Source organism: Haplochromis burtoni, unplaced genomic scaffold, assembly GCF_018398535.1.
Source record: "Haplochromis burtoni strain Fernald_Lab_line unplaced genomic scaffold, NCSU_Asbu1 Contig_95, whole genome shotgun sequence".
Taxonomy (NCBI): Eukaryota; Metazoa; Chordata; class Actinopteri; order Cichliformes; family Cichlidae; genus Haplochromis; species Haplochromis burtoni.
The window spans coordinates 2033106-2056576 of NW_024582456.1; the positions used below are offsets into that span (position 1 = coordinate 2033106).

Below are 23471 nucleotides of genomic sequence, written 5' to 3' on the forward strand. Positions count from 1 at the left end.
TTGTTGTGGGCAGTCTGAGGTACACCTGTGCACTACTCATGATGTCAGATCAGCATCCTGATGTGGCACACCTGTGAGGTGGGATGGATTATCTCAATATGGCAGATGTGCCCACTACCACACATTTGGACTGATTTGTGACCACTGTTTGGGAGGGATGGTTATATTGTGTATCTGGAATGAATTTTAGGTCTCTATGTCCATCCCATGGGGAATGGGAGCAGTAACAAAGGTGTTGCGTTTATATTTTTGTTGAGTGTATATGTTTAAATATAAGTATTATTAAAGTTCTTCATGACTGGGCCAAGTGTCCTCTTTTTTGGAACTCAAATATCGTCACCCCAGTGTAGACACAACACAGGTTCATCCCTTAACTTAAATGCCATTTTTATGCTTGAATGCTTTATAGTTTAGTGGCTTACCAAGCAAACAAAACAAACATAGAAAAACAAACACATATTCCTCTGAAAATGGTCACAGAACTGAACTGAAAATGAGTGAAAAACCAACCAATGTCCAAAGAAAAAGCTTTAAAGAATTATTCCTTGCTCTGGCTCCTTGCTAGCCAAATATAAACAAATGAGGGCTGACTCATTTTTGTTCAGTACTATAGTCAGACTGGAAATCTGTGACTAAATTTAATGGGTTTTTTTTAATGTACAGAGAAAGTATCTGACATAATGTATCCTCTTTAACAGTAAAGCAGTATATGTCACACACCTCCCCTATTTGAATTTGACTTCTTTGTGTTTTTGTGTGTAGTCACTCCTGTCGCCTTTGGCAGAATTCCCAAGACTTATTAAAATTTAAAATACTATAATATTCCATATTTCACTTTGAAAAGTTTTTCTTAGCCCCGGGGATCCGAATTCAACTACCAAGAAACAACTACCTATAACATATGAAAAAAGATGCATATTGTTACCACAGGGGGCAGTGTAGAGTCTCTGTCAGTGCGCCCCAGGGTGGCTGTGGCTACAATGTAGCTTAACATCACCAGTGTGTGAATGTGTGCGTGAATGGGTGGATGACTGGATATGTAAAGCGCTTTGGGGTCCTTAGGGACTAGTAAAGCGCTATATAAATACAGGCCATTTACCATAATGATCCCTTCAGGTGACTGTGAAAGCGAAGATGTCCTTCAGGCTACAATTACGAGAATAGCTACAAAGATCAAACGGCACCACGTATGCGCGTATGTGTATTGTTGTCTGTGCTCAGAGTTGTTCCTTTAACGCCATTATTTCCCGTTTTGTCACTTCCGCCATAGCCTTCCTTGAAACATGAAAATAAAGTTTTATGTAAAAAAAATGCTGTTTCTATGACGTATTTTTAAGGCGACAGAAGGAGGGCGGTTTGAAAGCAGAGAGGGAAAATATTTTTAACACGTTTAAAATACGCCAAATTTACTCATAAGATAAAACATCTGCAGGCTAGCCGTGCATAGGCTCTGATGTCTTTTTACTTTTCAAACGACTTAGCTAGCGTTACATTAACTCAGTACGCCCGGTTGCTGGCTAACTAGCTAGTCACCGCCGCTGTGATGTGCAGCTGCCGACCGTCGTTAAAATTCCTCTCTGTTAAATGCTGACCGAGCGCATGTCAGAATCGATGTGAACGCTTTGAAGATGGCGAGTGTGCATGAAAGTTTGTATTTTAATCCCATGATGACGAACGGGGTCGTCCATGCTAACGTGTTTGGCATTAAAGACTGGGTGACTCCGTATAAAATCTCCGTGTTAGCGTTGCTGTATGAAATGACTGCCTCCAAAATAACACTGCCAGAGAGAAGGCGACTTAACAAGCTCATCCTCCCTCTACAGCAGGTTGGTTTTTATGAATGTCGGAAACTAAAACTACCCTTGAACCTATCCACCTTGTTGTTGAAGCATTGTTTACCTTGGCTCACTGTGATCTACCAGGGTCCAGACCTGACTCTCGGCCAGTTCCTCAAGACTGTGGAGGAGTGTTGTCCACAGACTGCATATGCTGTCAAACTGAGGTAGAAATCGATTTTATCCCATTTGATTTCATTCTACCATTTGTGAAAGAAAAAAGACGATGCTTTAAGTTCACATGGAAAAATCTACACGCCAGTGTCCAACTTAATTTGTAGTGTTGGCCATATATTAGCTAATTTTGATCTAAGTGGGCAGTGTAAAGAAGTTTAACGGAATTTTTATCCCCGATATATCTCACTATAAGGAAAGAAGAGCAATTTTAGCGCTCAATTTTTCAACATGATTTAGGAATGTTCTATTAAATTAAAAGAAATCTGTAAGCACAATTCTGTTGGCTTTAATTGCAAGAAATAAATGTGTAAAGTGGAAGAATAAGGCCTGGTAGCTCATTGACCAGATGGTCTTGTAAATATACAAAAGAGAGGATTTGTTAAGCCATAGAAAAAATTATTTTTATTGTGGCTCATTGTAGGAAATACAAAAGAAAGAAAGAAAATATTCAAAAGTGGATAATGAAATAAACAGGATTTTTTTCTCTTTATCTGTTAGATCATTACTTTTGGTTTAATATGAAAGGCCATTGCTGAGGTTTTGTATCAGTAGGAAAAGCTATAAAACTTAGAGAAATACAGTTAAAAGTCCCAAATTTGTGCCCTCTTTCACATTTTCCAAAGCCATCCATTGGGCTGGACTGGAGTCTTTGCCATTAAAATTCTGGTCCCTAGGCCTTAGATTTCACTTCCCTTGGTGTAATATTAAAAAACAATAACGTTTAAATGTTGATGTTGTAGTCAATCACGGTGTTGTTTCTCCTTTAAAGGCTCCACGAAATGGCAGATGGAGAGCTGAAAGACATGGAGTACTTCTTTTCTACTCTTCCCACTCCATTCACAGCTTTTGATACCGAAGCTTACAAAACCAGTGTAGTAGGTGAGTAATTTGCACCTTATTGCAGTCCTGATTATAACTCAGTGGAAGTCTGATTTGAGAATTGTTAAAATTGAAAAGTATTGTATTAAACAATATTTTCACCCCCTTTCAGGTCTTTTTATGCGACACATGCTTCTGGCCTACAACAAGCTTTCTTTCAGTCAGGTTTACAAGCTGTACAAATCCCTGCAGCACTACTACCACAGTCACTATGCCAAGCCTATGGACGGCCAGGTGCCGGCCTTGGTCGCAGACGACTCGGAGATGGACCTGACCAGCATTGAGGATACTGTAGGTCACAGAGTGGACAAGGAGGAGCTGGACACTCCACTGCACGAGTCAGAGCTTCAGTGAGTGAAATATGCACCAGTGTTTCAGCTGACCTGAAATATTTTGCCATTGTTGTTTTTGATTGGCGTCACCTCCTAATTTGTGTTGCAGAAGTGACAATACTCCAAGCAGAGGTCCCCTCTCACAAAAACAAGCAGAGTACTTTCTTGCTAGACAGGTGAGTGTTGATTATAAGTGGACATGAAACACTACATATATTAACGCTAAATTAAGCCCTACTCTAAAAACTGCATTAGATTTAGCTCTGTTTGTGAAGCCAAATTTGAGAAATAACTGTTGAAAGTTACTTTTTGTTTGGCTGAAACAGGAAAATCCACCTGTTAGTCATGCTCGGATGTGTTGATTTGCTGATTTATGTTTGTAGCTAGCATAAACTAATCTAAATATCTTAGCAGCAATCAACCAAGCCAGTAATGTCATGTTCTGCACTGGCACTAGATGGCGCTAAGCATGCTCTTAAAAACAAAGTTAAAGCTATGATAGTTTTTTAGAGCAGGGCTCCATGGTGCAAATTAGTTAAGACATGCAGTGTTTCATGTCCACTTTAAGGTGGGACTCTAAACCTGTGTACATACTGGAAGCTATTTGCACATTTCCTTGAACATGATTGCTGGTTACTTGCACACAGTCCAAGTTCCAGTTGCATAGGTGACGCTTTACAGTTTTTCTCAAATGTTAAAACACAAAAGCCAATCCTGTAACCCAAATGACCAGTAGTCTAAACACATTTACTAAATGTAGCCACCATATTCCAGTACCATAAACACATGTCACATGAAGACACAATTCACAAAACACAACCCTCTGTACTCATAAATCTAAACACATTTTTCCTTGCTAAAACACATGTTGCAAAACAACTCTGCTCATATTCTCAAATGAAAGCCCATGTGATGCAAAATGCTTGCCACAGTCACCAATCTTTGAACACAGGGAACACACCTGGCGTCATTCACTACACACAATGACTCAAAATTGAAGACACTTGTTGCTAATGCTGTACCCACATGTAAAAGCAAGTTCAGAGTGCACAGTATGCTGAAGATTCCAAACAAACACAATGGATGAAGGCAGAGTCAGGGGAAGAGGAATTTGATGCAGAGGAGGGAGAAGAGCTGGCCCTGGAATAAGAGGAGCAGGCCAATGAGGAAGAGGAGTTCAAATGAGAGGAGGAAGAGGAGCGACCAACGAGGAAGAGGAGAAGGCCAACATGGGAGAGGAGAAGGTCCAGGAGGGAGAGCAAGACAACCTCGCACCATCATTACGGACGAGATGCGAGCAACAGCTCAGCGACATGATGCCGCACAGTGATTGTGGTGTGAATACAGTAACGTAAATAAAAAAACTTCACACCCTGTTTATGTTTTCAAGATTACTGTTGTGTGCAATAGATTCTGTTTTTGCATTGAGTTGTGTTACAGTAGTGTACGTACATGCAGGATTTTCTATAGATTTATACTAATATGAAACTCACAAATCTAAATGCCTAATCCTCTGCAGAGATCTACGACGATCTGTTACTGTATAGTTTCTAAAATATGCATTGGCAGTTATGAAACAAAGAACCTTCTCACAAATTGAGCATTGTGTTTTCAATTGTTTTGCTGTAGTGTGTAATGCTGTGTATAGTGTTTACAGTTTTGACAGCTTCGAGCTGCTCTCTTGGTGTGGGAGTTTGAGTTTTGCAGTGGGAAGGTGTGGTTGTGTTTATGTAGCTTTAGAGAAGGGTGTTGTGTTTGGACATTGGGGGACCTGGTGGTAACGTTTGTGACATGTGTTTTAGCATTTGAGAAAAACTGTAATGTATTTGCTAGCAGGTCATATATCAGTCAACAGTATTCTTCACTGTCATTGGTAGTCGTCTGGTAGGTGAGAAGAGTTTATTGTGGGCCTCACCCACTTCACGTTACCAGCATATTTTTCAACCACGATTACTTTAAGTCGTCAAGCATCGTTCACTTTCTGTGGTCTCATCATCGCTGCAATCTGCTACCAGTGTGTATACAGCTTTAGAGTCTTCATATCAACAAATTTAATGAAATAAATACATTTTAAAAATTCAGTTATAGTATTTACAGACACCATGTTTAAACTTCTTTCTGCAGGCATACCTACTCAAGAATGATGAGAATAAAGCTCTAAAGCCTGCTGCTCTGCAGGAAGAGCTCAACAACATGCTGAAGTTTAATCCTGACTTTGCTGAAGCGGTAAAGTTCATCTCCTTAACTTTTCCTTACTATATAAACAGATCAGTCAGCGGGTTGGTGTCTCCTTCATTAGCTATCTTTTCTCTCTCTCTCACTCCTCAGCATTATCTGAACTACTTGAACAGCATGAGAGTCCAGGACATCTTCCTGTCAGCCCACAGTCTCTTGCATTATTTTGATCGACTCATCTTGTCTGGAAATGACGGAAAGAGCAATGGGGACGAGGGCTATGGTCGAAGTCTCCGCTACGCTGCTCTTAACTTGGCAAGCTTGCACTGTCGCTTTGGCCATTAGTGAGTACTAATGGAGGAGTTGGAGGAGTCCAAGTACGTGGACAAGTTCCATAGAAAAGAATTTAAAAAAAAGATGTTTTCCCTTTTCTCTCCTGTTAGTCAACAGGCTGATCTGGCTCTACAGGAGGCTATCCGGATTGCCCAGGAGTCCAATGATCATGTGTGCTTGCAGCACTGTCTGGTACAACAGTTCCCACTTCATTATCTTCACTTCAGTGGTTGTGCCATGATGGATTGTTAATTACGTCTGAATCTAACACGCTCTCCTCCATCAGAGTTGGCTCTACACACTGGAACAGATGAAGGGTTCTGACAGCACTGTGCTAACCGAGGATTCAGTAAAAATGGCTGCCCATTTCTGCCTGCCAGTGAGTGCAACATGAGGTGTCACATATGAATTCCTCTATTAAAGTGATTTGGATCTTTATTATTTGTAAATTTCTTTGGCCCAATTTTCATAAGCATGTAAATTTCTCAGAGAATGCTATGCAGAAAATAATTGGATAACATACGAGCAGCAAAATATTATATTTGCTCACTGAAATTGACTTATTATTAGATTTTAAAATGGTATTAATCCTCTCCACTTACAGTATTTGGCATCTCTGGGCATTCAGTCATTGGTCCAGCAGGGGGCAACACAGGGTAAAACGGCACACAAGCTGATGGATGCCCTGAAGGACACAGACATTCTTCACTGGAAGCACAGTCTGTCGGAGCTGATCGAGATCAGCCTGGCTCAGACGACTTCCATATGGAGGATGTATGGAAAGAGGTCAGGCTCTTCACTCTGCCACCGTAACACACAGTTGCCACTTCTGCTCACTTTTGACTGCATACTAACACTGCAGCTTCTTAACCATTCATATCAAATCAGTGAAGTGGCTGAAATGCCTGATGTTGTACGCATGGATTAATATTTTGGACAGCCAGACATCTCCCACACAAGTTCGACTTTTCAAGTGCAGAAAAACGTGGGTTTTTTTGTAAGTAATTAACGTGGCCTCCTGTGTCTCCTGCAGCACGATGTCTCTGCAGCAGGCCCAGCTGCTTCTCAACATGAGCAGTCTTGAGCCAGTTAACTTCGGGGTCCAGCAGAACAACACAGAGGGCTTCGCTGTGGTCCTCTGTCACCTGGCCGAGCTACACGCTGAGCAGGTAACGCGTTTGATTTCATCTAGTCTGCCTGCTGTCTGCCCTGCTCTTGCGTATCTTAGACATTAAAGAAAAATTGACCAGGTCTGCTTTCGTGTTCTTGGCTATAGTTCAAAACGTAACTCACGATCCCATCTACCTCTGCTTGTGTTGCAGGGCCTGTACGGTGTCGTTTCAGAGATTATTCAGCATCTGAAAGAACAGTTTCCTCCTCACACACAGCATGCCAAGGTACATTTTCTGAAACACACTGTGCTTCTCAGCGTATCAGTGCAGTAACTACAAAGAGGACAAAGTCGAAAAATAAGAGTTTTAAGTTTTCAGACCCAGAAAAAGTTGTTCCAAAGCCTTGTTAGATATTTTTATATTCTCGAAAATAACTGACACGTATCACAGAGTTTACTCGCTACTTTGTACATAAAAGGTTGTACGTGAAAGGTGGACATGGGCAGAAAAATGCCTGTATTCTTTCAAATGAGCCCACAGGAGGTGGCGACTTCTGGGGGGGGTGATTGTATTTATATCTGTGGGGAAAATATCTCTTTGGCTCACTTGATCTGTGACTTCATTAAACACTATCATGGTTTGTTTATAGAATGCATTTGCCAGTTTCAAGTCTTTCTCAATATAATGAGATTTCCTTGCAGTTTATCCCCTTTAGTGTAAGAGAGGGTGATAAAGCTGAGTATGCTTTAGGGTGGGCTTCCTCGTGTTAGGTGCCTGCAGTGTTCTTTGATTTCTAAGTCACTTGTCACGTCTGGTTTATGATGGTGTTATGGTGACTACCTCCATCTTTTTTATGTAGTCTGTGCTTTGGAAACAAAAAAGGGAAATAATTATGTTCTTTCAGCTTCTCAGCTTTACCATTAAATATGAGATTTAAAGTTGGATGAACTTCACCAACCCGCATTAATAATTTGAGTCTAGCCTAAAGCGGAGAGGCAGATGTAGTTACTCTGATTTTTAACAGTAGTTCATGTGGAGGATTGTTTTCCCTGTGATAATTATATTTTGCTTCCTTGTGTCAAATAGCAAACTAATTACCATGTGTGTCACTTTCAGAATTGTTAATTAAAACAGTTGGGAAATAAGCTCTGGTCATGTTTACTGATGTAGTTCTCCTGCTGTAACAACAGTTTGCTGTCTGTCTGTGGAAAACAGAATATGCTGTAGATATAATTGTACACGTTGTTTTGACTTAAATGTAATACACTACCAAAATATTAAAGTAACACCTAATAATCATCAGTATAACACAAAATTATTTATACGTCAGGGGTTTCAGTGTGTCCAGTTAAGAAGAATAAAGCAGTGCAAACCCGCTTTACCTGCTTTGGTAAAAATGAAAGTGGCAACAGGTGCAGTGGAAAGGCAAGAATTCCCAAAAAGGGAATGGTTTAGCCGGTTGTGGCCCCAGGCCATTGCTTTCTCTTTCTCCCTCTTGTGGGATTTTTTTTTTTCCCCTCTATAGTTTTGCTTTGTTTTTCTTGTCACTGTTAGTAGCATGGCACAATACCCGCAGTCCATTCAGGTTGCAAAAGTAGTCTAGCTCCTCCAGGATGGTACAACCCAATTTGCAGAGTTTAGGAGTGCAGTGTAGATCAGGGCGGTAGAAAGGCATGAGCCCAGCAGCAGGACCAATGTTTCACACATGTTTCTGACCAGACACAAATGGACTTCATGAGGGCCTGACGTCCTTTGTGCTCACAGCCCAGAACGATGCAGCTCAGTTGGTATTCGCCGGAGTAAACAGGAACTGACTTGTCTGTTACTGTTATCCTGTTATCTTCTCAGATTATGTTGTAGGCATCGAAACATTTACCACAGTGTTTCAGACTTTTCCATGTCTGACACATTACTCGTTGTGAACCTCTTCTCATCTGTGAACAGAACTGGGTGCCAGTAGCAGACCTGCCAGTTCCCATTCATTGGTGTTTGCCCAGCATTCACTTTTTGGAGGTTGTCTTATTGTTTCCTCTCTAGTCCTCTTTCATTTGCACCAAAGCAGGTGAAATGAATTCACAAAGGTGTGTGCTTCCTAACTGGACAGATTGATCCCCAAAGTTTAACTATATGTTGTAAAGTGTAAAGTGTGCGTGTTAGTCCCCATAGGGAAATAGTTCCTCTGCATATAACCCATTCACCCAGTGAAGCAGTGGGCAGCCGCCAGTGCAGCGCCCGGGGAGCAGTGTGTAGGGACGGTACCTTGCTCAGGGGTACCTCAGGGCAGCCGTTCAGTGGAGTCGAACCCCCGACCTTCCGATCATGGGGCCACCACTCTACCTACTGAGCTATCCCTGCCCTTGATCATTGTAGTCTAATGATCAAGTGTTTTACTTAATCTTTCTTGAGCTGTGTAGAATTAGTAAAACAAACATTACAGAGTTCATTTATTCTGTAATTCATGGTATAATTTCACTGTAATGAAATTACTTTTCTGTGTCCCAAATGCAGCTCTGGATGCTGTGTGATCTGAAAATCCAGTTTGAGAGACATATGAATGAAGGGAAATATCACTTGGCAGAGCCTCTAGCCACAGCTATTGCTGCGTTAAATCAGACAGAGGGTCTTTACAGGTAAATAAGTGAATCTGCAGGCCTTCTTATAACATATGCTGCCCTATACACTTTTTATTTGAGCTGCACAATAACTGTGTGCTCTGTGACAGGAAAGCTCAAGTTCTGAAGGCTCTCAACCGCAGCACTGAAGCATACAACATCTTACAGCAGCTGCAGGCTCGCTGTGAGAAGGCTAAGTGTACAGAGATGGTTATCAGGTAGGACCCGGTTTTCTCATACCGTTACGGCTCCATTTAATTTGAGTAAATGCACTTATTCTACTATCATTTATTTTTATTTGTCCAATCAAACTTATTTAAAAGGAATTAAGTTCAAACTATACATCACAGTTGCAAGTCTTAACTGTTCTCCTGTAAGATATAAAGATCCCAACATAAATGTATTTTGGCCTTTATGCTTCAGAGATCACACAAAGTCATTTTATGTCTCTTTCAGAGTGATGCTGTCGACTGCTGAGCTCCACTGGGAGTCGTCTGGCTTCTCCACAGCTCTTCCTGTCCTCCTGCAGGCCTTGGCTCTGGCTAGACAGCACCACCTCCAGTCACTGGCCTCGGAAACCATCCTTCACCTGGCCTTCACTCAGGTCAGCTGCAGCATTAAAAGAGACTTCACTTAGCTGTGCAAATACCAGCTTGCGTTTATGCAAAAATCCCCCACATGGTTTATTTATTGCATTTGTTGTCTCTCGTTTCTGCAGCTGATGTTGGGGGTTCCTGAGCAAGCTCTGAATGTGCTGCATGAAGCCATCGAGCCTATTCTGGCCCACAGAGCAGTCATGGACAAAGGTCGTGCCATGCTGCTGGCAGCCCGCTGTCAGATGGCAGTGGCTGGGTTCAAGCCAAACAGACAAGGGCAAGCAGGTAACAGTTTGCTCCCCTGACACACCACCTCACCACATATATTGTTCCTCTGCTCATAATGCTGCATGGTTTTCATCTCCATTTGGATACTGCTGTTTATGTCCCAGCAGACTTGCGTTTAGCAGCTTCAGCTCTCGACACACTAAACGAGGCCGCCGCCTATTTCTCCCAGCTGAACTGTAAGGAGCGGCTGCGGGACGTGCACTATCTGCAGGCTCAACTCCACCGCTCTCTGGGACAAATCTTGGAGAGCAACAAAAGTGCCATGCTCTTCCGGCTATTGGACCAGGAGCTGCAATCGCCAGCACCGCCGGTCTCCATGCGGCTCTAAACTGCTCCCACTGCCCCATCAACAAAAACTGAACTGAATCACTGCAACTCACCACTAGATGGTGCCGAGGCTCTGTCCTGTTTTCTAGACTAAAACATTTCATTTGTGGCTGTGTTGAAAGAGAGGTGTTTGTGAAACATTTTGCACGGAGTAACAGGATGATAACTAAAAATGTAACATGACAGCAGCCATGAATTAAAATGAGTTTCCAGTACAAGAAGAACTTGTCCATTGTGTGTTTACTTACAGATATATGCGAATTTGAATGATGGTCCTAAATATAACATGTGCTTTAATGCCTTCCACCATAGCAAGTTAGTCTGACAGAAATGCATGTCACGCACCTGTGTAGGTTTAAAAAAAAGAAAAGAAAGAAAAGTCAAAAGTTTAGATCAAAAGCCGACACGTGGCGTCCCGATGCACCTGCTGCGTTTTGATGAATGAGGGTAATATCAGAGTTGGCGACGAGATTAATGCATTCACTAGTGTGGATGATCCTGATTTTGCAGGAGGAATACTGATGAAGCCAAAGGCCATATTAGGAAATCATATCAACACAGATACTGTGTATATAAATGGCACATTTTTCTGAATTGTTTGCAGCAGTTATGTTGATTTATCAGAAACAGAATACTTTATTGATCCCTGGGGGAAATTATTTAATGTGTTCTGCCTGATGCGTAATACATTCATTGTGTCATGTGCTTCCCTAAGGAAAATAATTGGCTTCATCTTGGTTAATTTACATTTGGTCTGGCAAAAGTAGTCACAGGAAACACCTGCAGGAGGAATATGCTTACGCTAAGGTTCTCAGTCGTTGTGCTCGAACCCCAAAAATTCCGGTTGAATGAGTTTAAGTGGCGTGTTTGTCTTCCTGTACTTCTGTTGATAAACAGATTTCTAGTAAAGGCAGCCTTGTTGTCTATGCAAATACCACAGTGCTGTGGTAATTGGCACAGAGCCATAAAATACATGTATTTACATGTTTAGCATAATTGCAAGTGTCACCGAGTAGACTTCATGTAGCAGTTCCTCAATTTAAAAAGTGACAGTTTGTGTTATCATAGAGATTTGTAGCATGTGGATTTCAGTGCATGCTTTTTTTACCCAGTCAGAGCGGAGCTGTCTCCAAGAATAAAGGTAAATTTCACAAAAGTAACGCTAATAGACCTTAAAAAAAACTTGTTTATAAGAAAATGATGCCATTTCTCCTTTTGAGTTATTTTCAGTCCTTTGCCTTAAAAGCCACACAGGGAAAAAATAAGTGTCTAACCGATCCACTAAGCCTTTAATCTTTGTTCATTGTGTGTGTTCTACTGATTAAAGTAAACAAGTTAATAGTGTATTGTATAAAATGTATCTATTCATAGTTTGTGTAGCTGTTATATATAAAACGGCAATAGAAGCAGTCCCTGCACCCCTCCCCCCACTCTGTACAAGGCTAATAAGTTCGCAGGTTTTGCTTCTTACTGATCTAGTGGAAATAATCTAACTGAATGTTGCTTTTGAGCCCTGTCAAGTCCCTGAGTGCTTTCCATCTTGTGAATGCCTGTCTAAGGTTCATACTTGTCTTACTTGCAGTTTCCGTGACTCTCTTGCTTTGACTTCTTTGCCTCCCCCAGAAGGGCATTAAAGAATGCAGGGTGGCTGATACAGGTTGCAAGATTACTCCAGTCCAGCATCCATTATGGAAAGCTATCTCGAAAACAAAAATGCTTCTTTTTTTTCCTGTTTTCAAGATTGCACCATTACCTTGGGAGATGTTATTCCCAGTGGGAGACAAAATTTCATTGCTAAAGTCAGGACAAAAGGGAGGCAATCTGAAGGCTGATGTTGTCATTAGTCTACAGCCATAATGCAATTGACATTTAATGTCTTAGCACAACTGTCCCATCTGTTTTTAGTTGGTTTCTAGCAAGTCAAAGAAGGTGTGCAAATAAAACAAAAATAGAAAAAATAACAACTCAAGTAAAGTACAAATCCCTGAAGATTGTACTTAAGTACAGTAACAATGTATTTTCACTTCATTGCTTCCCGCTTCTATATAAAGACCAATACAAGAAGTTTGTGAAGGATATTCTAAATTTTACCAGTGCTGTTAATCACACCAGATGCAAAGTGAAATTTCCCATTGTCTACTAGTATTTCATCATGTTGGAAACCCTCAAACATTCACCCCTCACAGGACACAGGGTGAGGCAGAGTACAGCTAATAATTGGAATCAAGCTACTGAAACCTCTTTTCACAAATTGTTATCCTTACTGTTACCATCCTGTGATTTCACTCCCTTCTCTCCAAGTCCTTTTCTTTTACTCCTCAGCCATATAAGGCTGGGGTATTGTTGTCTGCTTACCAGGCAGGTGTGTGGCCTGAATATGCAATAACTGGACAATGAGGCCACATAGGCTTTTCAAATTATACCATAGGAGTATAATTGCTAGGAGCCTGAGCAAATACTCCTAGCTATTTGTTTTTTGTTTCGTTTTTTTGTCCATCTGAAAGAGAAATTGAACCTTATAGTTCTACCTGCTTTTCTTATTATCAATAACATCAGAAGACTCTTCATGACTCTGATGGATCCCAACTGATGGATTGTTGCAACACAGTGTTAAGCAAACTTTTTGCTGTAGCTGAAATATTTTCACTTGCACACAATCTCACATCAAAAAATCTTGTTACACAGAGTTTGCATTTTGAAATAATGTTGCTTCACATTTGGTGTGAATGCGCCAATAGAATCTGTGGATGCAGCTTGCTAGCCAAGTTTGCTAGCGCTAGCTAATAACATACACCCATTTGTGCTCATATGGTAAATTCTGCCCCACCAAATTGCGCTAACAACACCAACACTGAGGCTCTCTCCAAAACCAATGGGTGCCAACATAGTGTCAGTCTTTTATATTGAGTCTATGGTTTATTAGGCTGCTGTAATTGAATGACTTTAAAAACGGCTGTTCAGTTAGTCCAGAATTTCAGACTGAAAAGTCTGAGCAGCTGGAAGAAGCTGGCAGATATTTGTTGCCATCACAGTCATTCTTGTTTCACTGTGAGCTTCATAGTAAAATTTGTCAACAACTACTGATAATTTTCCCAACATTTGGCATTAAAACATATTTTCCATTACGATGTTTCAGTAACTGTTAACTTAGGCAAAGTACTTGAATTTGTTTGTAACCTCTGTAACTACTGACATTTCCATGAGGCTCAGCTGTAATTGTTGTTTGTTTTTGGCAGATGTTATTATATTAGTATAATGCACCAAGAGAAGCGTAAACATTCTATCTCGCTCACATTATGTATGATTGGTATTTAGCTAAAAAACAACATTATAGCTCTGTGTGCTTATAGTAGTTTTCTTCAGGTCTGGATATTAATGGTTGTTGTTTGTTTTTTTTTAAATTGATTTATTAACCTCCTAGGACCTGGCATCCACATATGTGGACATCACATTTTGGGTGATGTCCACAAAATACTTAAATTTTCTCTGCAAGGGCCTGATATCCACTTACGAGGACATTATACTGAGTTCAGGTCTTAGGAGGTTAAAAATGAAAAAGAATTGATGATAGCGCTGGTATACAGACAGACAGAATCTGAGTAACATTGAATTTTGGGTCATTCTGACATTGAATCCATGCTCTGGAAAACAAACTCTCACTAACCTCAGATTTCTTGCGAAATATCCCGGTTCAGAAATAGCACAGCTTCTGTGGTAAAATATAACATCTTTGTTCAAAATGTTTAATAACAAGCATGGCAACAAACATGGCATATGAACAATGCATGTTTAGAAAAATATATCTGCAAATGTATTTTTCAGAATACACTATACATCGACTTAACCTCTACTCGATATTAAACATTTACAATTCAGAAGTGATAGTGTCACGGTAGAAAACAACACGGGCAGTTTCCTTTTGAATAGTGTCCATTTCAGGATCAGCTTACGTCAGGAGAAAAATGTGGGCAGACATTTGAGTAAAACAGGCAAACAACCTGAGATGTCTTCATGGTATACCTGCTTGCAGCTGTTTTGTTTTTTTTAACTCATGCTTCTTTATTTTCCCTTACCAGTTTCACATAAACAAACCCTCCTTTTCCAAACAAACTGTCCAGGTATTAACAAGAGTTTTTCCTTACAAAAGAAATGATATTACCTCGCGGACAACCTCCAACTTGTTGTTGAAACCTATGAACATTTTTTAATATGACATTCCCAGCGTTGGTTTATATTTGGATGTTTATAATAATGATGTGTCATACATGAACTGAAATGAATGTTCAAATGGTTTCTGCTTCAGTTCTCAAATACAACCCTGACCAGTATCCAGTAGTGATGATACAAGAGTCAAACTAGATACAACCTCTCATTTTACTTCAGAACACAAAATTAATGCCAAAAAAAAGAAATCAAGTGATGTTAAATAATTGAGTAAAAGAGGTATTGAAGTGGAGTTAATTTCCATGTTTGATTAAATTAATCTCAGAGAAGGCGCAGTGGCTGTGTCTCCGTAGCTTAAATAATGCTTAAGTCTTCAGTGCAGACACCGTCTCATTGTGATTCTGTCCGAGTGTCTTTGAGGAGACTGTCCCGCTGAGGGGAGCTGAGAAGAAATTGCAGCAATGCTCAGTATCCCGCAGGATAGCCTCCTTTCCTGGGGTCAGACTCTGCACAGAGACGCTCTCCCTGCCGCACCACAGCCTGGACCACCGAGTCTGGAGTCCTTAGCAGCTGCGTTACATGGTTCTTCTGGACCAGACCCTCCAGGACACTCTGGCATAGTTCCACCACACACACAAAAACATAGAGAAATAGTCTTGTGCAGGAGTTTTGGCTTTGTAATGCATAGCACACATGTGGAATTATTTTTTACCTTCCTGACTGCTGGCACATGTGTAAAAGTCAATGTGCATAAATCTAAAACTTGGTTGAGATAAGTAATGTATAAAGAAACACTTGATTCCCTTTCCTTATTATCAAATCTCATTGCTATGTGTTTTTAACCCTGCTAAAGGGATGTCTAAAAATGTGTAGACCTTCAATGTGTCCAGAGGATGAATCCTTGTAACTCTGGTGATGCTATGGCTTTTCTTTCAGTACAAGGTCTGGATCAAGGTCTGATGACCAATTGCCAATTTAGGGAGACTGAAGGTCTCACAGAAAGAAGGAAATAAAAAATCAAACACTTTCATGCCTGAGTCATCTTATCAGTCAGAATCCTCGGAGGTGGGAACAGAGGAGTAGCAACAATCTTTCACTCTAGCTTCTTAATCAACCAAAGATGGAGACAGAGTTTTAATTCATTTGAAAACCTGACTCCTAACCTACACTCTAATAAAAAAAAACATTAAAAAAAACATTTTTATTTTTTGTTAAATTTCATCCATCTCCCCATCCATTCTATCCAATTTACCAGTGTTTTTATCTGTTTTGGTTCAATTGTTTGGTTTTGTCAGTTCAATTGTAGTGGGTGATTTTAACATCCATGTAGACTGTAAAAATGACTGCCTCAACACAGCATTTAATCTATTCTCTCAAAATGTTAATGAGACCACTCACTCTTTAACCATACTTTTGATCTTACTCTGACATGTGGCACAGAAACTGGACATTTGACTGTATCGACATTAACTGCCGTAACTAAGTTTAATATCTTCAACACTGTGTGCCAACACAGTACAGAGCAGCTACCCAAACTTTGCTCCCACAGTGGTTGATTATTTTCTTATAAGTGTAACATCCTCACAGCGTACAACCCTAGATAGTGTGGTTCCTCTAAAAAAAAAAGAAAGCATCAAATCACAAGCGCTTGACTCCCTGGTGTAACTCACAAATGCACAATTTAAAGCACTTAACTGGCAGAGAAATGGCATCTGATTAACAACGAGTTTGTTGCTCTATTTGTTTTTGTTTTTTAAAAAGGACTCTGATTGATCTTTCTGAGTTAATTTCAATAATTGCTTCCTAAAAATCATCGACCTGTCTATTAGGACCCATTAAGACTGCTCAAAGAAGTCTTACCGTTAATTAATGCTTCAATCTCAGATATGATCAGTCTGTGCTGGCAAGTGTCATCTGCTCGTCACAGTACACAAAGAGTGCTAGCTTCTGTACAAAGGATCCTTTTATTGCCTGTGACAGTGGACTCTTGTCCTGCTTGACTTCAATGCAGCATTTCATACTGATGACCATAATATTTTATTACAGAGATTATAGTGTGCTGTAGGTAGGGAGGGATTCCTCCTTAGACACCAATGTTAATTTTGGTGTCCCACAAGGTTCTGTGCTGGGATCAATTCTGTTTACATCATATAGGCTTCCATTTTGTAACATTATGAGAAGGCATAGCATATATTTTCCTTGCTATGCACATGATACCCAGCTTTATCTATCCATGAAGGCAAATGCGAGACACCACATTGAAGGAATATCATAGAGACCTAAAGGTCTGAATGACCTCTGGTGCTAAATTCACTTGGCCCTAAAAATCTTAGAAACGTGGTCTCTAACCAGATACAATGAGTGGTATTTTTTATAGAGAACATATATATAGAGAACACTTCTTCACTGCTCTAGAGTCCAGTGTTGGCATGCTTTATATCACTGCATTCAACACTCTGCCTTGCATTTGGTGATGTAAGGCTTGCATGCAGCTGCTCGGCCATGTTAACCCATTTCATGAAGCTCTCTACACACTGTTCTTGAGCTAATCTAAAGGTCACATGAAGTCTATAGGTCTGTAGCAACTGACTCTGCAGAAAGTTCGCAACCTCTATGCACTTTCTTCATCCGGTGATCCTGCTCTGTGGTTTTATGTGGCATACTCCTTTGTGACTGAGCTGCTGTTGCTGCCAGTCACTTCACTGTGTTATAATCCCACTAACAATTAACTGTGGAATATTTAGTAGCAAGGAAATTTTACAACTGGATTTGTTGCACAGGAAATATCTTATAATGGTACCACACTGAAATTCAGTGACTTCCTGAGAGCCACCCATTCTTTCACAAATGCTTGTTGAAGAAGTCTACATGCCTAGGAGCTCAGTTTTATATACCTGTGACCATGAAAATGATTGGAACTGGAATTTAATTATTTGGATGGGTGAGTAAATACTATGGGCAGTATAGCGTATTGCATTTCAGTAACATTTGTGATATCATAACATCCTGTCTCAGGGTGAGCTTCAGTGGAACCAGCTCTGCCCATATGGAAAAGAAATAGTAAAAACATATATGATTTACTCATGAAAGTGGCCACTTTCATGAGTAAATCATATATAAATCATATAAGGCTTACATGATTTACTCATGAAAGTGGCCACTTTCTCATTACATTCATATATTTTTTAGTAAGTATACAAAACATAGTTTCATTATATGATTTTTCAAGGGATCTTATATGTGTTTTCACTCTTGTATGCTTTTCATACAAGTTTCATACAAGACAGATAAAAACTTTAAAATATTTATATATATCTTTTCCATATGGGTGAGTTTGGATTCATGAAACAGAAAACTTCTGTACCTCTAAGATTAGGCTTAAAACTTTCCATTTTGATAAAGCTTATAGTTATGCTGTAATAGGCCTAGGCTGCTGAGGGCTTCCCACAATGAATGGAGGGTTTCTTGTTCACTCACTTCTAATCATTAGTTGTTATTAATCTACTGGCTCTCTTTCATAGTGTGTCTTTTGCCCAGCCTTGCTCCCCTCACCCCAAACCGGTCATAGCAGATGGTTGTCCCTCCCTGAGTCTGGCTCTCCTGCATGTTTCTTCCTGTTAAAAGGCAGATTTTTCATCCAGCTGTCACCAAGTGCTTGGTCATAGAGGGTTGTCAGATTATTGAGAGTTTTTCTGTATCATTGTGGGATCTTTACCTTACAATATAAAGCACCTTGAGGAGGCTGTTTTTGTTTTTTGGTTCTTTATTTAAAAAGGATTCGATAAATGTAATTGAAATGAATTGTTTTCACTCTTTTAAGGCTAAAAAGACCTTTTTAAAGAAGTGTCGTGAAAATCAGTACACACGTTCTAGCATGAGGAGGATTTGTTATAGCTCTAGTGACCCTTTTGTTTTGAACTTTGTTTTTCAAGTCAAAGATTCATTCTTTTATATTATACTTATACTACATACTATATACTTATACTATACTACATTCTTTTATACTTCCCACTACACTCAGCTAAGTAGCAAAATGCTGCACTCTAAAACAATAAACAACTATTGTAAACAATATACAATCTAAGTATGAGCACAGCAAATTCATTCTACAAAATATGCATAAACATTGCCGCGGGGTGTGGTTTGTGGCTCAGCTGCAGGGGAGGGGTGGAGCAGTGGGTTCAGGGTGTATTGTCAGGGGAGGCTGACTCACACACCTGACCTCATCACCTAATCATGCGTCCCCTGTTAAAGATGTTGTTCAGGAGGCTGTGTGTGCCACAGAAGCAGGACAGCTGGAAAGCTGCACCTTGGAAAAGTGGTCAATAAAAGAGGTTTAAAAACTGCAACTCTGCTGTCATTGGATCCTCGTTGTCACACATATTTTTGTACTTTTGTACTTGATCCTGTTTTCACAGCAATTTTTATAGTCATAGTACACTAATGGTCACATGCATGGTACATTCATACATGCACATTCGTTGCTTATGATACAACTGTAATACTGCTAAGCTATGTTGCTGTCTGTGTGACCCACCTTTTCAAAGCCCTGCTCCACTACTGTCATATTTGGATTAAGCTGATTGTGAAGTCGTGGCTCTGTCACGGCTTTCTTTAGGTCATAGTTGAAAAACAAGGAGTTGAGGATTACCTGTTTTTAGGTAAGAAAAATGACAACATGTATGGGAGGTTTCACATTCCCAAGTCAACATGAGGGTGATGCCTTTGAATGAATTAGACTTACTAATGCTGTGGCTGTGGTGATTTTTGTGCCCCCGGATGCTCCTACAACCATCTTCACTTGGTTTTCTTTGTCAAATATGATAGTAGGACACATGGAAGACAGCGGCCTTTTGCCTAGAAACAGATTGTAAAAAGAAGGTGGATTTGACTGCCTGATAGTTTTAGCAAAGTCATGCTGAATGTCAACAACTCAGCTCAATCACATCATAGTCTATTTGAGACACTACAACAAGCCGGTGACCCACAGAGTGAGAGAGGCGATTAGCTTATTGTATGGCAGCAAAACTGAGGATGAGTAAAAGGCCCTCCTCTGAATCATCCTAACCAGAGGAAGAATCTAGTAACACCATCTATCTTTGAAAAACATGAGGCTTAATTTGGCAAACACTGATATCCATCAACACTGACTAAAGGTCACTGCCCCACAGGGGATTAGAGAAGTACTAGTGTGATAACTCATTTCAGTCACACCTGGTTGAATGAAGTTGTTGGGTGAAGGGGGGATTCCAAACCCATTGGTCATGTATGGAGAGCTGAAGTCATCCATTTCATCATTAAAAATGATCCCAGTAGATCGAGACATGACTTTTGAACCAAAGCTGGGGAAATAAAGCCATTTTTTAAACCTTCACTCAGTGCGCTACATTGTAGTGAAGACAGTTCATTTACATGCATGGCTTTTGAGAGGCACATTTACTGACTTGATGTCAGCCTTGTCAGAGAAACTCACTATAGATTGATGGTGCTCGTTGCTGCCACAGCACTGCCATCCTCAGCAATGACTGACAGATGAGCTGTCCCGTGGTTGTCTGGAACAAAATACTCGGGCTCATAGTAGCTGTCTGGGTGGGTTGTGTCGTCTGTAATTTTGCTCCTTATGCCATCAGCAAAGTAGTCTGAGGTCATGTTTTGGATTAGCTGAAAGGAGCAAAACAAGTCAATTAAAGAGGAGAAAACAGGCATTTCAGACTGTTTAAGAGTTACAAAGTTTCCAGGAGACAATTTTATGGCCACAGTGAGAAAAATTATGCCGTAAATGCTCAAAAAAAGAATGAAGAGGATTATAGCTGGAGCCCTTACATCAGTAATGTTGAGATACCGAGGGTCCCCCAATCTGCTCCTCTTGGCGTAAGCAAAACGAAAAGCCTCTACAATGCGATGGTACGTCAGAGTTTTCTTCTCTGCTGTAGAGACGCTCGTGTCTGAGAAGTTGTACCCTGCAATATATCCACAGGAAAAATACATCTGGAGCGAATGACAGTTAGATGACAATTTACTGGCCTGATCTGATCTTCTCTGTTATTGTGCTAAAAGTCAATGGCATGTTATTAAAAACGGCAATACAAATAGAATAAATGTGAAGGCACGCACCCCTCCAACTTCATATATGAACACATTCAGTGCTCAATTTAAATGAATGATGCCACTTTTATTATGAAGCATGGCTTAATGATTCTCTGCCTGAACAGATGGAGTGTTGATGGTAAATTAAATTTGGCAGGCAGAACTAAGCAGCAGCTCAGTTTTCTGCTTCCAAAGAAGGGAAAGAAACATTCTAGAGATGACCTGGGGAAACCTGAAATCCTCTCTTCTGCATGGCTGCACAAACACTCAGCCAGGCTGCTCACCATCCACTATGTTGAGTATGAGTGCCAGCACAGGGCCACTGGAGGGGGCATCTGGGACATGTATGGTGTATTCCCCGACGTTCAGCTTCAGAGGGTTCTCATTCAGCACGGGCTGGTACTCCAACAAATCTTCCAGGGTGATGATACCACCTGGAACCAGTACAGAAGTGTCGTTGTGAATTCAATAGGAGGAGTAACAACTGAAGCATCTGAAGACAACAGCGGATGAGGATACAGCAGAGCACCTGCCGCCTGGATGTCCTCAACAATGTTCTGTGCCATCGCCCCGTTATAAAACACATCAGGCCCCTCTTCTGCTATTCTTTGGTATGTTTCAGCCAACTTTGGGAATCTAACAATATCATTCTCCTTCAGGATGTTTCTCTGAGAATCACAAAAGACCTCGCTGAGAGAGGGAAGAAAAGAAAACATGTATTAAAGAATATTAACGCCATTGTAAGTAGAAATTGAAACCTTTAAAAAGAACCGCTGTGGTAAACAGCAATGCACCCAATTATCAGAGCAAGATAAGGGTGTAGAAATGAAACACAGATGCCACTGAGTAATATCTGAATAATTTTCACAATGTGTTTTTAAAAAAATATATATATATAAAGGCACAGTTTGACATGAAGCACAGTTATTATAGATATTTTATTTCCATCTAACATTTTGATTCATTTAGATTTTGGTACCTCTGTCATTTCTGCTAAAGCACACCTGCTATGCTCATTTCCATCTTCTTATTCTTGTATTCTCTAAAGTAGAGAATAGTATATAGTATATAAATAGTAGATTCTAGGAAGACTGTTTTTATTTCAGTGAAATAAACAGGGTCAGCCATTTATTTGGCTCAGATTCTGGGGTAATGATGAGGCATTTATCATTAGATGTGCTGCTGGGTGGGTTGCTTTACCTCCAGCAGCAGCAGATTCAGACAACTGTTTTCCCCTGTTTCTGGTTTGATGCTGAACTAAGCTAAGAATAGTCTAATAAGCCAAGAATATCTACTACAACATGTATTAGGCTACTGGCTGTAGCTTAATACATGCTGGCATAAGCATAGTATTTTCTCCTCTAACTCGTAGTTAAAGTGAACACATTTCCCCAAATATCTATTTCTTTTGGTTTACAGTGTATTATTAAGTATTCAGATATGAGAATATCACCCTCACCACATGTTGGCGTCTCCTTGAATGGAATCCTTGCTTTTTAAGATTGCATGAGCCAGGGCTTTTCCAATCGGAAATCCGTCACGAGCCAAGGCAATGCTGGGCTCAAACAGCTCCTTCCATGGCAGCCGGCCATGCCTTTTGTGTGCCATCTCATAACCGCGGATCTCTCCCGGAATGGCTATGGACAGTCCACCTGTCACGCAGAAACAGCAGTACCACTGATTTTAATTTCACAAGCTCTCTTTCTACCCCTTCTCTGAGTGAGGGACCACCATGCTAAGAGACATCAAGATAGTGTGAGATATCTATCGATAAAGTGTTCTCGTCCCAGAGCTTTTAAATGGGGGCAAAGGAAGGTATAATAAGGTTGTTAAGAATGTGAGAACATCTGACAAGAACTCGATGGATTCTAAATCCCTATTAGATCTTGGGTAGCATCAACAACCTTTGAGAATTAAATGAAATCTGGTCTACATTTGGCCAATCAGCACCCGGGAAATACTCCAGCAGAGCACAGCAAGGTGCTACCTGTGCGAGAAAGCTTAGTGTTGTTGCCAAACATGTCCTCAGTGGCGTTCATGGGTGCAGTCTCCCTCGCATCAATGGTTTCCACCTTTCCTGTTGAGCAGAAAACGAGGACTGATTGATCAGTGTCTCCTCGGTTGTCTGTGCTGGCAATTTCTAACTAATGAGGCACGCTCACCTGTGGAAGCGTTATAGATGACAAAGAAGAGCCCTCCTCCGATGCCCATGCTGTGAGCGTTCAAAAGGCCAACACACAGCAAGGCAGCAATGGAAGCATCCACAGCAGAGCCGTTTTTCCTCAGAATGTCTCTGGAAACAAGAGAATACACTTAACAGCTAAGACGCGCACAGAAGAGCACGGCATCTGCTATATGTCGTCTTACCTCCCCACTTCCGAGCACTTTCCAGCATCAGCAGCCACGGCGGCCTTTGAGTAGAAGTGGTCTGAAGTGGGAGGTGTGTTTTTCTTCCCCAAACCCATGAACACCCCCAGGAACAGGCTCACTGCAGCCACCAGAAGGACCACCAGACCAGCAATCAGGGACTTCCCAACCATTTCTCTGCCGGGAG

At 40.7% G+C, this 23471-nt stretch overlaps 2 protein-coding genes across 3 annotated transcripts in view; one reads left to right on the forward strand and one right to left on the reverse strand.

Moving 5' to 3' along the window:
• The first annotated feature begins 1070 nt into the window (after positions 1-1070).
• Positions 1071-10887, forward strand: anapc5 (anaphase promoting complex subunit 5). Of its 2 annotated transcripts, none has more exons than XM_005927011.3 (17): positions 1071-1826; positions 1923-2002; positions 2782-2891; positions 3004-3241; positions 3333-3399; positions 5348-5449; positions 5552-5742; positions 5842-5923; positions 6018-6110; positions 6336-6517; positions 6765-6900; positions 7054-7128; positions 9352-9473; positions 9566-9673; positions 9912-10059; positions 10174-10336; positions 10444-10887. In XM_005927011.3, the coding sequence occupies exons 1-17, from the start codon at positions 1629-1631 to the stop codon at positions 10665-10667; spliced, it is 2319 nt and encodes a 772-aa protein (XP_005927073.1). In that variant the 5' UTR covers positions 1071-1628; the 3' UTR covers positions 10668-10887. The 2 variants fall into 2 exon arrangements, with proteins under 2 accessions (XP_005927073.1, XP_005927074.1); XM_005927012.3 differs by having other exon boundaries at positions 1080-1826; positions 10447-10887.
• A 2245-nt stretch (positions 10888-13132) lies between these two features.
• The window catches only part of ggt1a (gamma-glutamyltransferase 1a), a 31795-nt gene continuing 21456 nt past the window's right edge, over positions 13133-23471 (reverse strand). The window contains exons 2-13 of the mRNA XM_042222815.1: positions 23285-23461; positions 23080-23210; positions 22905-22994; positions 22377-22569; positions 21447-21607; positions 21202-21351; positions 20654-20790; positions 20304-20491; positions 20045-20172; positions 19575-19687; positions 19368-19481; positions 13133-15442 (exon numbers count right to left, since the gene is read on the reverse strand). Of these exons, the coding sequence (XP_042078749.1) occupies positions 15296-15442; positions 19368-19481; positions 19575-19687; positions 20045-20172; positions 20304-20491; positions 20654-20790; positions 21202-21351; positions 21447-21607; positions 22377-22569; positions 22905-22994; positions 23080-23210; positions 23285-23457 (1725 nt within the window). The 5' untranslated portion in view covers positions 23458-23461 and the 3' untranslated portion in view covers positions 13133-15295. The remainder of the gene's footprint in view (positions 15443-19367; positions 19482-19574; positions 19688-20044; positions 20173-20303; positions 20492-20653; positions 20791-21201; positions 21352-21446; positions 21608-22376; positions 22570-22904; positions 22995-23079; positions 23211-23284; positions 23462-23471) is intronic.